Source organism: Poecilia formosa, unplaced genomic scaffold (genome assembly GCF_000485575.1).
Source record: "Poecilia formosa unplaced genomic scaffold, Poecilia_formosa-5.1.2 Scaffold113, whole genome shotgun sequence".
NCBI lineage: Eukaryota > Metazoa > Chordata > Actinopteri > Cyprinodontiformes > Poeciliidae > Poecilia > Poecilia formosa.
In genome coordinates this window covers 1,329,596-1,346,008 of record NW_006800052.1, presented here as the reverse complement: position 1 = coordinate 1,346,008, position 16,413 = coordinate 1,329,596, and the positions used below count along the sequence as shown (strand labels likewise).

The 16,413-nt window shown below is 39.0% G+C and overlaps 3 protein-coding genes across 4 annotated transcripts; 2 read left to right on the top strand and 1 right to left on the bottom strand.

The window, feature by feature from the left end:
• The first annotated feature begins 95 nt into the window (after positions 1-95).
• Positions 96-6,573, top strand: LOC103143573 (transmembrane 6 superfamily member 1). The gene is made up of 10 exons (XM_007560168.2): positions 96-366; positions 481-584; positions 730-827; positions 910-1,013; positions 1,093-1,175; positions 1,287-1,405; positions 2,950-3,054; positions 3,137-3,229; positions 3,312-3,431; positions 5,653-6,573. The coding sequence occupies exons 1-10, from the start codon at positions 275-277 to the stop codon at positions 5,842-5,844; spliced, it is 1,110 nt and encodes a 369-aa protein (XP_007560230.1). The 5' UTR covers positions 96-274; the 3' UTR covers positions 5,845-6,573.
• Positions 6,574-7,064: 491 nt separating this feature from the next.
• zrsr2 (zinc finger (CCCH type), RNA-binding motif and serine/arginine rich 2) lies at positions 7,065-12,055 on the top strand. Of its 2 annotated transcripts, XM_007560167.2 has the most exons (11): positions 7,065-7,335; positions 7,634-7,713; positions 7,801-7,879; positions 7,971-8,079; positions 8,456-8,542; positions 8,965-9,003; positions 9,180-9,310; positions 9,443-9,656; positions 9,762-9,817; positions 10,190-10,299; positions 10,397-12,055. In XM_007560167.2, the coding sequence occupies exons 1-11, from the start codon at positions 7,292-7,294 to the stop codon at positions 11,254-11,256; spliced, it is 1,809 nt and encodes a 602-aa protein (XP_007560229.1). In that variant the 5' UTR covers positions 7,065-7,291; the 3' UTR covers positions 11,257-12,055. The 2 variants fall into 2 exon arrangements, with proteins under 2 accessions (XP_007560229.1, XP_016530867.1); XM_016675381.1 differs by lacking the exons at positions 7,065-7,335; positions 7,634-7,713; positions 7,801-7,879 and having other exon boundaries at positions 8,056-8,095; positions 8,127-8,542.
• LOC103143570 (adaptor related protein complex 1 subunit sigma 2) lies at positions 11,998-15,215 on the bottom strand. Its single transcript, XM_007560163.2, has 5 exons — positions 15,053-15,215; positions 14,413-14,591; positions 13,866-13,974; positions 13,607-13,744; positions 11,998-13,050 (listed from the first exon to the last, which is right to left on the bottom strand). Exons 1-5 carry the CDS (start codon positions 15,053-15,055, stop codon positions 13,003-13,005), a joined length of 477 nt encoding a protein of 158 aa, XP_007560225.1. The 5' UTR covers positions 15,056-15,215; the 3' UTR covers positions 11,998-13,002.
• Positions 15,216-16,413: the final 1,198 nt, after the last annotated feature.

Below are 16,413 nucleotides of genomic sequence, written 5' to 3'. Positions count from 1 at the left end.
CTCACTGAGCATGAGCAGTTGTGTACGAGAGCGCCCCTTAACGTTGGTAAGAGGTAAAAAAGAAAAAGGAAAAAAAAAAAAAAAACAAAACTCATTCATGATCCAGAAAGACGAGAGGGACAAGACTGAGCCCGCAAGTGAAAGCAGGACTGAAAGTTTGATGACTGCAACAAAGCCCTTTTTTCCAAACATGACACAGACTAGTCGGAGACTTTTCTGGAGCTGATTTCTGTTGATTTTATTTTCTCTTCAAGAAAGCCCCAGACGTTCAACAATGAGCGCTTCTGCGGGGACGGGGGTGTTCATGCTCTCACTGATGTCCATCCCTTTCTGCTATTTATTAAATTCTTTCATTTACAACAGCAGGTAAGTAAAATTTCTGCTAACTCGGTTTGGCGACTGCAAAACTGTAAATGTCTGTGTAGTAGTGTTATTAAAATTGTTTTATTCTAAACATCAGAATGTTTGCTTAATATTCAGTGCAGAAGCTTTCTTCTTCGCTGGGTGCACAGGACTCCTCATTCTGACCACTTCAGTTCGTTTTATGCTCAAGAAGAAGGCTCCTGTTGATCCTCTTTTCTATGGTATGACTTACTTGTCTTGACTCTTAACACCTTTTCTGCTTAATATATCCACTACTTTGTTATTCATGACCACAAAAATGATTATTATTATTATTATTATTATTATTATTGTTTACTAATCAACTAACTAAAGATTTCAATGCAGTGTATGCAGTGTTGGCATTCCTGAGCGTGGTGAACCTGATCATTGGGCTGGAGCAAGACAACATCATTGATGGCTTTGTGACGTTTTACCTCAAAGAGGTAAAAACCGCTGTGCGTACAGTGTGTGGCTCACAGAAATGTTTCCCCGTATAGATTTTACAGATAAATCTCTGTGTTGCAGGCAGAACCACACATTAATACAGCACATGGACATATGATTTCCTATTGGGATGGCTGTGTGCATTATCTTATGTATCTGCTTATGGTTGCTGCCATTACCTGGGGGTATGACCTGTCCATCCAAGTGTGTGTCGGTACATGTGGTTCCGGCAGTAATAACAGCGGACTTGTATGGTTTGTGCAGGGACAGTTACCGAGCGATTGGACTGTACTGGATGGGTTCTTTTGTCATGCGCACCATGGTCTACATTCTTGGGAACGCTGTGGGTAAGAATACCAAAAATAATAGGGGTATCTTTAGATGGGCAACTCTTAATTCTCAAGTGAGTCTGTGTTTCTCACAGTGATACGTTATCTTGTTATGTCTATTTTTTCCAGGAAAATATGGTAGCCAAGTCACTCCTCTCTTCGTCCTCCACATGCTTTATATCTCAGTGTCTGTTTGGGCTTGTTTCCGGATCTTTAGTCAACCCTCTACACACGATGCCCAGTTAACGGTAAGTTACCAGATTCCTCTGCACATCCTCAATTATTCTACATGCGGTGCTGCTTTTGACTCACTTGAACAGATGACTTGAGTCGTCTGCTACAGTCAAATCTCATTGTGTACTCTTTATCACAACTTCTGCTAAATACTCTCCGCATACGATATAAGACACAGAAGTAAACGTTTCCAGAAAGCAGACTGATTCACCACAACATTCATCAACATCAGCATTTCACTGTAGTTCCAAGTGAAAAAAACACACTACTGGGGTAGAAAATGAATGTTATAGGCTGCTAAACAATTAAACTCCACTGCAGTTAATCCTTTTTGTAGTGTAAAATAGTTTATACCAATGACTTCTGCCTCCGGCTGTCTGTGAAGACACAAGGAGTAAATTCTGTGGTCAAAATAATATTGTAGGACTTTTAGGGTTAACCAATCAAAGGCAAAAAAACGATTTTTGCCTTTGATTTTTCAAAAAACCCACCAAACCCACGCAGAATGTGAATAAATAACAGATTTCAAAGGGTTAGCTTGGATTTTTATGAAGTGTGGTTATTAGTTCCTCAGTGATTCTTTTGCACAATGGAAACAAAACCTACAAGTTTATTGAGTTCTTGGCAGAACTAAAGAGAAGTCGAATCTGATCTGGAGGGAGCGATGGAAAACACGGGGTAATTAAGTTCCAGGGATAAACATTCAGGGAAATGGTGCTAATTATAACATATAGGCATTACATTGCCTCAAAATTAATTACATATGGAAAAACTATGATTCTCAGACTCAGCTGTAACAATCTGAACATAAATGTGAAGCAGATTTGTGCTCGTAATGTGAATCTCTGTCTGAAATAAGTGGTCAAAATGAGAATAGGCTATATCACAAATTTCTTTCACATGCTGACTTTGTCTTATAAAAAGCAACACTTTAGCATTTCTGACACAAAAATAAAAGACAAAGGAAACAGAAGCAGTTTAAAATGAACTTTTATTTCTGCACATTTTCACTCCAAACTTAAAAATACAAACAGCAAGAACATGTCTGTAGCTAACAGCCTCTATAACAAGGAACAGCAAAGCCCTGCCACCCACTCTGTTAATAAGTGGAAGGCAATATAATAATAATAATAATAATAATAATAATAATACATTTAATTGAAGATTAAATTCTTCCAGGTCATCATACTTATCTTAAACCTCTAATTTAGTAAGCACTGATGACTGCAGATTTATACTTCCATTGGTTAATTCATATTATTAAGGAAAATAGAACCAAATTGACAGGTTTTGCTCATATGTAAAAATGCTTAGTTATTTTTATATCTGAACCTAAATATAACAACCTATACACCCATTATGTGTATAGATCCTACTCCAGAAAATAAGAGAACAAATTGCTGATGTAACTTTTTCATCAACGGCTCTGATCTCAGTGGTGATCTTTGGTCATTTTGGTCATTTTCTCTCAATGATGAAGACAGCAAAGTGCATTAAGCTGTAGATGCTCATGTCAGGAGCACAGACAGCTGAAAACCAGTTGAATGTCATTTTTCAGAGCATTCAGGAATCACAGCGGACAAACGTGCTCCAGAGACCTCTGGATTTGCTGTTTATCGTCTACCTCATCCCAGCTTTGGCCTTTTGTGTCTTCAGAGGCTTGGTAAGAAACTGTGAAAGGATCAACAAGTGTAAATCCTGGACTGATGAAATGATTCATCAGTGGCCCGTGTTTGTTTTTGAAGGTCGTTCTGGACTGTCCCAGTAAATGGTGTGAGTACTACACCCAGCAGTTTGAGCCGTACCTAAAAGATCCCTCCGCCTACCCCAAAGTCCAGGTAACTCAGTGACATGAAATATGATAAAACATCGTCCAAACACATCTCGATTAATGTCTTAAACTGCATTCACATTCCCCAGATGCTAGTGAGCATGCTGTATTCTGGACCCTACTACATCATCGCCCTGTATGGGTTGTTGGTCCCAGGATGTGAATGGGTGCCAGATCTGACTCTTGTGCACTCAGGTGCTCTGGCTCAGGTAGGTAACACTGATCATTTTGAGGACAGCTGGAAGTAGTAACTTGTTTGCACACACAGAGGATTTCAAAAGTGTTATTATCTTTTATTTTCATTTCATGTTACAAACACAAACAGTCAGGCATTTTGATGGATTTTATGTGAGAGACCAACAGGAAGTATTCAAGAATACTTAAAGACATACCAGACAGTTTAGGGACAACTATTTATTATCTCCACAAATCTGGTCTTTATGGAAGAGCAGTAAGAAAACAATCATTTAACAATCATTGCTAAAGTTGGTCACAAACCTTGTGGGGAACACACCAAACATTTGGAAGAAGTAGGTCAGATGAGAAAAATCTAACTTTTTGGTCCACAACCAAATGCTGTGTGGTGGAAATCTAATGCTGCACATCACCCTTAAAGCATCCCCATGGAGAAACATGGCGGTAGCAGTGTTATGCTGTGTTGATGCAAAGAAGCTGGTCAGTTTTGTTGAACAGACAAAATCGACAATAAACGACTTAATTTTGTTCACCCCACTTGACCCTTTAGTAAAAATAGACAAAACCAGCCGAAGAAACATCTTATTTCCTTAAACAGATCACCTAAAAGTGAATGTATTGCAGAGGTTATGTGGCAATAGAGTTGGGCAGCCTCTCACTTTATTTACAGGCTATTTATGGAGGTTGTGTAAAAGATTTAAGTTGAGCAAACAGGAAGTCTTCAACTGCCACATTTGTGAATGTTACTGAAAGGGCTTCAACTATCCACCTTTAATCAGGGTGTTTTTTTTTTATTGTATCCGTTTCTGTGTTAAGTTTGTGTCTTCATATAAAATAGTGAGTTAATATGTCAGTGTAATAGTTTTGGTCTTATTACACAGAGGTTAAAGAGTTCTGTGGGAAAAGGAAAGGATTTTGACCAGATGCCAGAAAAAGAGTGACTTCATGGTGACATTTTGGTTATTCTTTAACTTTTTCTACTTTAATGTTTCTGGACTCATTGACTTGTTCTTTGGTGAATTAACCAGTGAGCACAATAGAGACATCTATTCATATCTAAAATTGGAACGCTGTGAAGATTGGCGGCAGCAGCTAGTGCACCACTCTCATCTCCGCCGTACAAAGCAGCTATTGTGTTTGAGCTCCAAGCCGCCACGTCACTCAGCAGTGGGACTAAGGGTAGAAGGTGACTTCAGACCGAGAGGAATGGTGGTATTGGTGGTATTCACTTAAATGTCAACTGTTCAGCGGGGGCTATAAAAAGGAGCACTGATGGTCCCGAAGGCCTGGTTGCTATGAAACACGTCCATTTTCAGTAGCTTAATTAGAAAAGATGACAGGGAGGGTTTAGTTACATTTCAAATTATTTGGGGGTATGTCAACAACGACACGTCTAGATCCAATGGCTTACTAACAGAAAATATTAGCTGTAATTACATCATCTTCTCCTGTTGTGTTAACCCTTCATTTCACATGGAAAACATAGACTGTGCTGAAGTTTAATATGTGGCAATACTGAAAAGAAAATACTGGACCCCAGGCTTCCCATATAATTATGATTTATGACAATGCCATATTAATTCCATTTTTAAAGCATTTTTTATATTATAAAAAATACTTTTCAAATCCAGTTTTCAGCCTCACCAAATCACTTGGAAGATACATCTGGTCAGTGATGCATTCGAAACTTTCATCAGATCTCAGTTCAATGTTGCATTTTGTTATGATTTAAAAAAAAAAAAACATACTGATTGAAAGTTCAGGATAATTTTCTTTGAGATGCACTACTTTGGGTCAAGTCTCACTTGCCAGTAAGAAGAACTATTTAGTGTCATATGGCGCCTATAAATTCAAATAGCACAGATGGTGTTCCTCAAGGTTTCATTCTCAGCCCACTGTTTTAAAAAATATCTGCTTTCTTTGGAAGGAGTGTATCCGCATCCCATGTCTAGACTTTCCAGTGTTTGCCCTTTCTGCCATGAAAAACTCTTTTGTTAAGCATATCAGGTTATAATGACAATGATTCTGGACATTGTGTTTTTTTTGTTGTTTGTTTTTTGACTGGTTTTTGAAAAGGCAACAGCATTTATAAATCTCGTTTGCTTTAACTTTGCCTTTTACATCCTTAAATGTCTCAAGTTTCATGTAATTCTTTTAAAGTCCTAGCAGTATGTCCCTGCTTGTTCCTCGCTGTAATTTATCTCTCATTTCGTCCTTTTCTGCTCTGTTTTACAGGCCCAGTTCTCTCACATTGGTGCATCCCTTCACACACGGACACCGTTCTCTTACAGAGTACCGGCTGACAGTCAGCCTGTCTTCTTGCTTGTTAATGTCCTGTATGCTCTTGTGCCTCATGCTCTGTGCTACCGTTGCTGCACGCAACCAGCCTTCTTCCTCAAGCCAAAGGGAGCAAAAAAAAAACAATGACTCTGCACCTCTGAAACAGACGAGGCACACTACAGAGTGCAAGGATGCCTTTAAAAACGCCAGAATAACTTGCAAAGCCCTAATTTATATTTGCATTTACCCACAGTTTCTGTGGAGCTGGGGTCCCTCCACCCTCTTTAAAGTGTGTGCTAAACAGAAAACTGAATCGGTGCCATGTCTGGTAGTTTATGCTGTAAATGTGAAGAAGTGTATTTTGTGTAGTTAAAAACATGTTTGTGGTTTTTAAACTATTTGTCATAATATATTCTGTGTTTTTGTCTACCTAAGTATTTGCTTTATGGGCTTAGGATTTGAATTGGCAAAGAAATAATTTGTGTATTTGTGTCTTTCCATTTAAATCCAATTCTCAATATAATTCAGAACCACTTGCTAATGCATTCCTTGCAAATACCACATTATCACCTCAATATGGAAAAAAACACACAGATTTATGGACAACTTCAATGCAAGGATGTTCAAATGCTACTTTATCTATTGATTTAAATTAAAATGGACTTGTTTCCCATTGTTTTAAAAAAATGGACAGGAACATATATTTTTTAGCTCTGATGTCTTTTTGTTTGCATAAATTCTACATGTCCATCCAAAGTCAGTCACTATAATGACTGTATTCCCCAGAGCAATCTTTTAAATGATTGAATTGGTCAAATAACTGTTGTGGGCAGGTTTTTGTAAAAATAAATATTTGATAAATTGCAGATTTTTAAACATTTGTGTGTGTGTGTGTGTGTGTGTGTGTGTGTGTTCATTGTAAAGTATTTTGATGGCAAATAAACAGTGCAAGATAAGAATATAAATGGGATTTTATGAGAATAACTACTGAAAACATTATTTTTTATTTAAAATGCTTAAATGATTATTTTGTTTATTTATTCTTTGGATGATAAAAAAGGAAATACTTTCCAGAGCCTCTTTCTGTCATTTGCACATGATTCTGCCTGCTCTGATTTTTGGAGAGTAGAAACAGTAAAACATAAATTTTTTGACTATACTAAGTGAATGAGAGGGAAATACTAATTATAAGACTTCATAAAAATAAGTTGTAATCAGAAATGAAAAAAATCAGCTGATTTAATTTTGGAGTTATTTATAGTGCAGGATTAGAGCCACTGCATATTTTAATATTATGTGGTTTATTTGGTATCAGTGACATAGTGGTTTACTCCAAGCCAGTTGGTGGCGGTAAAGCACCACAAGGTTGCTTACAAACCGCCAACAAACGAGAAAGAAGAAAAATACTAGTTCGCCTGTAGCCAACAGACATTGAATAATCGCATTTCTTTTCATTGTACAATTACGTACATATTATGATTATACTAGCTAAGGCCTTGATAAAAACTCGCAGCTTAATCAGGGAGAGTATTAAAACCCGTTCTAAAATAGAGTTGTTTGCTAACGTTAGCTTAGCTAGCAGCTGCTAGCTTCAATGGCAGCCTCCACTACTCCTCTTGTCTCTACTTCTACATTAAGGTTTGAAACTCTACTTCTTTTATCTTGTTAAAATAAGTAGTAAATAAAAGCTAAATTGTAAACACAAGTCGACCAGTTATTTAAATAAAAACTCGCTGCCCTGGACCGGGCAATTTTCAAAAGCACGTTGAAGCATGTCGGTTGTCATCACCCTGTTCATGCAGTCCATCAACATAGGAACATATCATCTAGTCAATTCTTTCCAGCAGAGTCGAGCCTACTGTCTCTACGGCTCTTCTATTACAGCTGTGTGATGTATTTATGCTACTGTTTTGTTGCTGTTTTTTTACACTTACAGTCAGAAGCAGCGAAGAGTTGCACAGAGGAAGGAGAGAAGAAGACGCAAACGACAAGCTCTTGCTCAAGCCAGAGAATGTGGTACAAACCCTATTAAGACTTATTGACAACATTCATTTCGTCGTTGCCTTGATGGGAGTCTCTGAGTCTCTTGTTGCTTTATTGTAGAATTGAAAAATGACGCTGAAGAAGAGGGTGAGGTGAATGAAGGAGATAGTGAGGGGGACAAGGCTGCTGAGGATGAAAGGTAGGTCAACACTTCTGTCTCTGGTGTCCTGCAGCTGCCAAAAACTTCAGTAAATCAGTCCTCAACTGTATCCTGTGTATATTTTTTTCAGACAGCGACAACATGAAGAGTGGCTGGAAAGAGAGAGGCTGGCTCAGGAGGAATTCAGGCTGAGGACAGAGAGGGAGGAAGCTGCAAGGAAAAGAAAAGAGGAGGAGGAGGTAATTTCCTGATGAGGTGGAGGAGGAGGAGGTAATTTCCTGTTGAGGTAGAAAGGAAGAAGCTAAGTTGCCAGTTTGCACAAATTTGTTGCTGTCAGAAAACGCACTAGTTGTTTTTTTCTCTCCTTTTTCCACCATATTTGAACAATAAATAAGTTGGGCTTAGAACTATTTTCCTGGCAGAAAACGGTAATATTTCCCATTGCTTTTTTTTTGTTGTTTTGCTATGTTATATACAATAAATGTGACTTGTGCAGTTTATTTTGCACCCGTCAAACACAAATTCTGTGGATACTGGTGAGCGAACGGGCAAAATGGATAAGCGATCTATGTCATAGATGCAGACTTCAAATGGTCACTGTTCTTGAATTCACAGCGAATGATAAGGGAGGAATGGGAGGCCCAACAGAGGAGAGAAGAAGAGGAAAAGGAGCAGAAGCAGCGGGAGAAGCGCGACAGAGAGGTGAAACGGACTCCAGGAGGATAGAAAATAAAAGCAATATATCCTCGGCTGCTAACTTATCAAAAAAAAAATACAATAAGTTCATCAGATGAACACATTTTTGCTCTGTGAATGATTATTACTTTTCCTTGACTTTGTGGCACAAGCAACCATCATGTTCCTTACCTAAGACACACTCAAAGAGAAAAAAAAAGCTTACACCTTCAGCTTGCACATCAAGAATGTATCTTTTACTTTGTGTGGGACTGTATGTAAAATTGATTGCTACATCTGTAAGTTTCCTTGATATCTTGGGTGATTTTTTTTGTTTTTCTGTGCCTGTCAGGCTTTGTGAATGAACTCTTAACCCCCGATAACAGATATGCTGCAGTATGTTGACGTCTTCACGTTTTTCACAAATCGTGTGTTTAAAACATTTGTAGGAGGCCGTTCAGAAAAGGTTGGATGAAGCCGAGAATCAGGTAAAAACAAAACATATGTGTCACTTAAAAGAGCAGGAAACCTTTTGTATCTGTAGGAGACAGAAAATGTGGTATTTAATCCAGGGTCAGCTCTTTTTGCTACTGAAGACTCAAAGCTGAAATGTGTCTTTTGACTTCCTAGGTAGATCATATGTTTGTTTGTTGTCTTGTTTTAGCTGGAGAATGGAGGACCGTGGATGAATCCCGAGGCTCCGGCAATGACGAACTCGGAAAACTTCGGAACAGAGCGAGACGTTGCCAACTGCCCTTTTTTCCTGAAGACAGGAGCATGCCGATTTGGAGACAGGTTCTGTTTGTGTCTTTTTATTTATTTTAAAAATATAGCATATCAGTTAAATCTAAAATATATTGCCAGTAATACTTTACCTAAACGGACTATTCTTTGTAATTGTTCATTTATTTCAATCCGTAAGCGCAGGTGTTCTCGGAAGCACATGTATCCGACTTCCAGCCCGACCCTGCTGGTCCGCGGTATGTTCAAGACGTTTGGGATGGAGGAGTCGCGGCGGGACGATTACGACATGGATGCCTGTTTGGAGCACAGCGAGGAGGAGCTGCTGGAGTCTTTCCTCGAGTTTTACCACGACGTTCTGCCGGAGTTCAAGAGCATCGGCAAAGTGGTGCAGTTCAAGGTGACGGGAGACAAGAGTGTTCACTGAAAATGTATTTAATGGTCTGAAAACCAGATTTTTTTAGTTATTGTAGTTTGTAACGTACGCTGATCATTCTTCTCTTAGGTCTGCTGCAATCATGAACCACATCTGAGAGGGAATGTTTACGTTCAGTTTGACACGTAAGTTACTCGTTTTGTCTTTCCAAGCTGCTTAATTCTGCTTTTTGTTGAGATTTTATGCGATATAGTGCACAGGATAAGTGATAATTGTGAAGTGGAAAGAAAATTATACCTGGCTTCAAAATCTAAAAAGTATGGCGTGTATTTATATTCAACTCTCTGTGTCAACACTTTGTTGAACCTCTTTGTTGAGCCGTATCCCAAAAGCCTATCAGTTTGCGGGTTACTAGATGTTTGTTTTTTCCATTCTTCTTTTATGTCAGACTTGATCTAGAATAAAACATGTTAAATTTGCGGCTGTGAAGACAATTCGTTAAAAAGCTCAAGTGGTATGAAGCCTTTACATGTCCTGTGTCTTGGCTTCGTGCCCAGAGAGGAGCTGTGCAAAGAGGCCTTTGTGAAGTTCAACGGGAGGTGGTATGCAGGCCGGCAGCTTCAGTGTGAGATCTGTCCTGTTACACGGTGGAAGAACGCCATATGTGGTGAGCTAGCTTTCACGTGTCTCCCTAAGGACGGAGAAACAACATTCGTTTCAGTGCGTTGACTGTTTCATGATTTTTTTTTTTCCTCTCTCGTTAGGACTGTTTGACAGACAGAAGTGCCCTAAAGGCAAAAACTGTAACTTTCTGCACGTATTTCGAAACCCGGGCAACGAATTCTGGGAGGCCGACAGGGACCTCCAGATGTCCCCCGATCGCAGCATCAGGGGGAGTCGCAGGGCCGAGTGGCATTCGGAGCGCCACAGGGAGCGACCGTGGAGGCAGCGCCGCTGCAGCCGGAGCCCGGCAAGATCAGAGCGATCCCACAGACGGTGGGAGGACGACCGGGAGAGGAGCAGGAGCAGAGAGAGGAGGACGTCCCACCAGCGCAGAGAAGACAGGTGGTCTTCTAGATCGCGACACAGCGACAGGAGGACGGACCGGCGCCGGAGCAGGAGTAGGAGCAAGAGTAGGGACAGATCAAGGAGCAGAAGCAGAGACAGAGAGCAGCGTAGAGATAAAGAGGGGGAGAATAAATACAGAGACAGAGGCGATGACGGGGAACCTCAAAGAGAAACAAGGGAGAGATCAAGAAGCACAAGTAGAGAAAGAAAGAGACACAAAGAAAGCAGAGAAAGAAGCCCAAAGATATCAGAGAAAAGTCTTTCTGATGGTACAAAACCCCACCGTCATCACAAACGCTCCAAAAAAAGCAAGAAGAGCAAAAAGAAACACAAAAAGAAAAGGCTCTCATCTGAAAAGACACATTCCTCCACGGAGTCTGGAAGTGAGAAAGACTCAGAGGAAGAGACTTCAACACAAAGTCTGAGTGGAGGCCTTAAAGAAGAAGAGGGAACTCAGGAAAAATGTGCTGGTCAGAACGATTTGGATTCGGAGGTGAAAATCGAGGCCTCTGCTGAAATCAAGACTGAACCGACAGAAAACGGGGACATTTCTTAATTTCGTCTTTAAAATCAGTCATTCACTGCTAGCATCATCAGAATAAGTAGTGTAAACATCAATACCGTAAACATTTCATGGATGCTTCATGGATTAAGTAATATCTTTCTGGTGAAGGCTTTTTACAGACTCTGTGTTGTTCAGATTATGTTATGAAATGGTCAAATATATTTCATAACACAATTCAGACAGCTTTTTAAGCGCGGCTTAGCTCGTAGACACGTGAATAACTTGGATACATTTTAAAATAAATGCTTGGTATTGGGATTTGAAGCACTTCCTGGCTCTTCAGTAGAAAGAAAAACATCAGAATTGGTTGTCCTTGAATACATTTATTGTTTCAGATTTAAGAAAAACTGTTGGCAGTGTTAAATATAAAACAAGTCATTCAGCTCAAATCAAGGATGGTTTTGTTCAAATAATGGGGTTGAGACTGCAGAAAAGAAACACGCATTGGCTAAGATGAGCATCCATCTTGTTCTTCTGCATTAAACACCTGTTTGGATATCTTTGCATCTCGTATGCTCATAATTACTATTCCACAAAGTTTACGTAGTTGTGAGATAGGAATATAAAATACAGTCATCTGTAATCAAATAGTACCCACATACTTTGTTAGAAGTCCCTTTTTTTATGGCATTCTCTTTTAGACGCCATTAAGAAGGTTAAACACAGTGTTCTTTGGTCACAGGTGAGTCGAAGAACGAACCAAACCTTTTATCAGTGGTTATGAAGCTGTTATTTTTAAGTCACTATCCTGTCCTGAAGACTTGGAGAAGAGACCCAGTGAAGATTGATCACAGAAATGTAACATATTTCACTTTGAACCCTTTCATAAAGGAGATATGATGATCCATACTCGTGACGAAAACAGCAATACAGAGAACAGAAAGCTTAGCGAGCCGCTGCAAAATCAAAGACCACAAAGTCCCAACATATGTAAACGGTTCATATCTGTGAAAAGTCCAAATGAACACAGAAAACAATACTGATGCTGTGATCTACACAGGTACAAAGGGTACTGAAATACTGACCTAAGTTGGTGCCTCATACTACAGGAATACTTTACAATAGAGTGTCTGCATTTTATGTAAAAACAAACAAAAAAAAAACAACAAATGGAACAAAATGGAAACTTCTCATGTTCTTTGAGACAAGCATTTAAACCCAACAAATGCATTTTAGTATAAGATTTATTACCAAGACTGCACATGCAGTGGTCAAATGATTTTAAACCACACCCTCCCCAAAGTTTGCTGAATTGACTTACTTTGCTTTAGTGAAAACCAAAAGGACCAGGACTTTGTAACGGCGAACAATTTGTACAGCCGAGGATTCAGAAAACGCCTAAAAGAACAGCTTTTCGCTGCATTAACCTTCCTGGTGTTTGTAGTATGCAAGAGGCACCAGGAGCACTTAAAAAGTCTTAATTACTAATTGTGCAAACAATGATCAAAGGAGGATCTAAACATGCTGGAGTTGTGATGTTAGTGCTACATTTTCTCTGTTGAGTTAAGAGGTTGGGAGAAACACTATGGGATACTTTACAGGAAGTCGGGACAGCGGAGACACACAAACACTACATTTGGCACCACACTGAATGATCGTTACAGTACAGAGCAGTACAATGATGCTGATTACATACATACAACACCGACACTGGACAGGAAAGGACACAAAGACGTGGATGTGGACAGATCTGCATCTGTGGGTCGCAGCAAGAAGCGGCGGCGGCGGCGGCGTGATCTATGTCAGCCCGATTTCTTCCAACACGCTCCGCGGTGCCTCGGCTTCCTGCAGGGGAGAAACAAAAACATATCTTCTGCATTTCTACTGTGAGTGTAATTAATAGTAATAACCATGCGGGCCTTCATAGTGAGCCACGACAACAACAGCGTCGCATGCTTTGCTAAAAATAAAAATCACTGAGACGGGAATCTGTCAACTTGAAGTGGCCGTAGCCGGACACCACCACAAACAGGCGGCGCGTCGAGGAGGAGGGGGAGGTTTAATTCAAGAGCCGCAGGCTTAGAATAAACAGATGGCAGCAGGTGCAGATGGCTGCACATTGGAAAATGCAATGCCTCAACATGCCACAGCGACCCTTCTGTTTGGTTCACTGCCAAGGGAAATTCTTTTAATAGATACACAAAGAATTTCTACGAGGTAATGACTACAGGTTTCTTCTTCGTGGAAAGAATTTCTAGTTACAAACTTTAATGATGGGGATTTCCTTAAAGCGAAGCAAACCTTTTATTGTTAGAAGTCAATTTTGCACTTCTAATTTGCTAAATCATCTTTTGCTTCGAATGTCCACGTGTTACTGGACCCGTTCAAATAGCGATCGTACCTCCTGCAGCAGGTCGGCCTGCTCGATGGCCTTCAGCACGTTCTTCTTGGAGGTTTCCTGAGCTTCTCCGCCCAGCAGGAACTCATCCAGGATGAAGTAGGCCTTCTCAAAGTTGAAGATGATATCCAGCTCACACACCTGTGTGGGAATGGCATGGCAGAGATATATAATAATAATAATAATAATAATAATAAAAAATACAAAGGACACTTTGTTTCTTACAGTAACAGGATTTCATCATTGTGTTTGTGTGACTCACACTGCCAAAATATTTGTCCAGTAGCTCCACATATCTGTGAATAATTTCCAGAGTGATCAGCTCATTATCCTGATCCTCGACAGCACAGCAGAAATACAGACTGGCATATCTAGAAAAAAAACCCAAAACAAAACAATGAAGGCAGGAAATGCAACAGTGACATTTGGAAAAGATTTAGTTAGCCTTTTATTGTTTTTTTTCCACAGCTTAAAGGAATGTGTCAATGCTAGAGTAATTTTTGCTCAATCCAAAGAACTGATTTACAATATTTAGAGGTTTTGCATGTACAAAATGTAAAAACAGAACATATTGAAACACAATAAACTAGACTGAAATAATAAAAGCGTGTCCAAGTAGTCCCTGTATAAAACGACAATACAGCACTACTGTTTAGTGAAAGCACTTTTGTTTACCTTACAGACTGAATTAGAACACACTGGCATTAAGGTTTATAGCTATAAAAATAGAACTTTTGATACTAAATCGCAACAACAGTTGGGACCTGTTATGTAAAAAGTTTTTTTTATTTTTTTTTTACATCATCTACCTTTTGTACACAATCTTGAGGTCTCTCCATTCCAGGAAGCTGCACATCTTAGGCTTCCTGGCTAGTATGGTCTGGACCAGATCCCTGGAGATCTTCTTCCTCTCCTTGTCAGACAGAGGGACATACCATTTCTGAAGCCGCAGCTTCCCCTGCCGGCTGAACAGCAGCATGAACTGCATCTGAGGGGTTAACATCCATGGGTGAGACAAGCATGAATCATAATCGGTGAGAGACATTGAGGCAAATGTAACCGAACGGTGGATGGGGGGATTTTTTGAATTATTATTATTTTAGGTTTAAACTCACAAACCACAATATATAGTATAAAACGAACGAAAAACATTTATGTGACAGAAAAACTCATTTGTCGCAATAAGTTAAAATGTGCTAGTTGCAGGAAATGAATGATATGTTAACAATAACAATATGACACTAAAATTTTTATCAAATTTGGACCACATCTTGTACATTGTTCGCCTTGGGGGCTTTTGCTTTACGTTTTATTGGCTCGCATCAGCTAATGTCGCTCTTAATTGCCTGATTTTAAAATCAACACCACGTTACCTGACATTTGCGCCCCCCTCCTGCGACGATTATCTAGTTACAACACAAACAAGATGGCAAAGACAAGATTCGTTACCATTGGAATTGACCTTCCAGTTAGAGACTTGACCGGCTGCAGCTTCAGAAAATTAAGGCTCAACACATAATCAAAACAAGACGAGAGAGGTTTCTATAGCTTAGCTTCCCGTTCAGCCTGATGCTAAACTGCCTAGCGGATACTGTTGACACACCAGCTGCGCTGTGATTGGCTGGAAAAGTCACGGCTCTACAATTTGATTGGTTCTGAGGTTCCGTTAGTCATGACGTTAATGTGGAACTGAGGATAACTACTGACTGCTGTGGTTGAAAGTTTACTGTGTACTTAATTTCGCTTCTCTTTGTTTAGTAACGATAGCATTTATAACTAAAACTAGGAGAAATACTTTGAGAGAACAATTATGAAAGTAAAAGGTAATTATACAAGAAATAGACGTTACTCTTAAGCTACAAATATTTTTTAAAAAACGAATTACTTAAAACTCAAACAACAGGTTGCGTTGCTAATGCGATTAAGATATGATTAAAGTGACTAGGGCTCCAGTTTAAGCAACTGAAGTAGGCATTTCAAACACAACTCTCATAATAATAATATAATATACTTATTATTGGAGTGTATTGTTATTATTATTTTTTTTACTTCTAAATTACTTTCTGCCCCTAAACTTTTAGGCGAGGGCTATACGTTTGAATGTAATTTGCTGCACATGGAAGTTGCACATGGTTTATTTCGCATTGTAAAAACTGAAGACTCTTCCAGAAGTGCATGTGTAAGATACACATAACAGCTTATGAAGTGCCATAAAATAATGCTTTCCACTTCACCAATTTCTATGATTTTGCCTTTTGTCACACTCAAATATTTCAGATCACCAGACAAGTAGTTGGTAAATACAGTTTTCAAATAATAGTTTCATTTATGAAGGGGGAAAAATTATCATAACCAGGTAGTGAATTATTTCTTTCTCTGTAAAGTAAATAATGAATTGTTTCACGGTTGGCAACTATGGCAGTCTTTGACATCTTTGTGAAGGAATTTTGGTCCTGTCCTCTGTACATAATTATCTTTACACTGAACTGTGGTGTCAAGTTTCAGTATTGCCATTCAACAAATATATTGATAAAAATAAAATATTTGTATGTGTGACCATTTAAATAAGATATATTAACCAAAATTAATGCATGTATAAGTTCTTATTTAAATATTGACATTTAATTTTAATTTGATTTAATCATTACATTTTCTATTTAATTCAGCATATGTATGTAGCTTATTTCGTTATTTTTAATGCATTAAAAATAATATATATGTGCTATTTAAACTAGCACATATATGAATTTTAATTTAGCAAAAACGATCGATTTATATGCACTGTGACACTTTTGGCCCTCGACACATCA

What these genes read in the sequence shown, in the direction of transcription:
- LOC103143573 (XM_007560168.2), top strand. Translation starts at nt 275, where the DNA reads ATGAGCGCTTCTGCGGGGACGGGGGTGTTCATGCTCTCACTGATGTCC. An exon ending in TGTTGATCCTCTTTTCTATG is followed by an intron (nt 585 to 729) that starts GTATGACTTACT and finishes ATTTCAATGCAG; the next exon opens with TGTATGCAGTGTTGGCATTC. An exon ending in CATTCTTGGGAACGCTGTGG is followed by an intron (nt 1,176 to 1,286) that starts GTAAGAATACCA and finishes TATTTTTTCCAG; the next exon opens with GAAAATATGGTAGCCAAGTC.
- LOC103143570 (XM_007560163.2), bottom strand. An exon ending in TGGACAAATATTTTGGCAGT is followed by an intron (nt 13,745 to 13,865) that starts GTGAGTCACACA and finishes ATTCCCACACAG; the next exon opens with GTGTGTGAGCTGGATATCAT. An exon ending in AGGCCGACCTGCTGCAGGAG is followed by an intron (nt 13,051 to 13,606) that starts GTACGATCGCTA and finishes TCTCCCCTGCAG; the next exon opens with GAAGCCGAGGCACCGCGGAG.
- zrsr2 (XM_007560167.2), top strand. Translation starts at nt 7,292, where the DNA reads ATGGCAGCCTCCACTACTCCTCTTGTCTCTACTTCTACATTAAG. An exon ending in GTCTCTACTTCTACATTAAG is followed by an intron (nt 7,336 to 7,633) that starts GTTTGAAACTCT and finishes TTACACTTACAG; the next exon opens with TCAGAAGCAGCGAAGAGTTG. An exon ending in GTGGAAGAACGCCATATGTG is followed by an intron (nt 10,300 to 10,396) that starts GTGAGCTAGCTT and finishes CTCTCTCGTTAG; the next exon opens with GACTGTTTGACAGACAGAAG.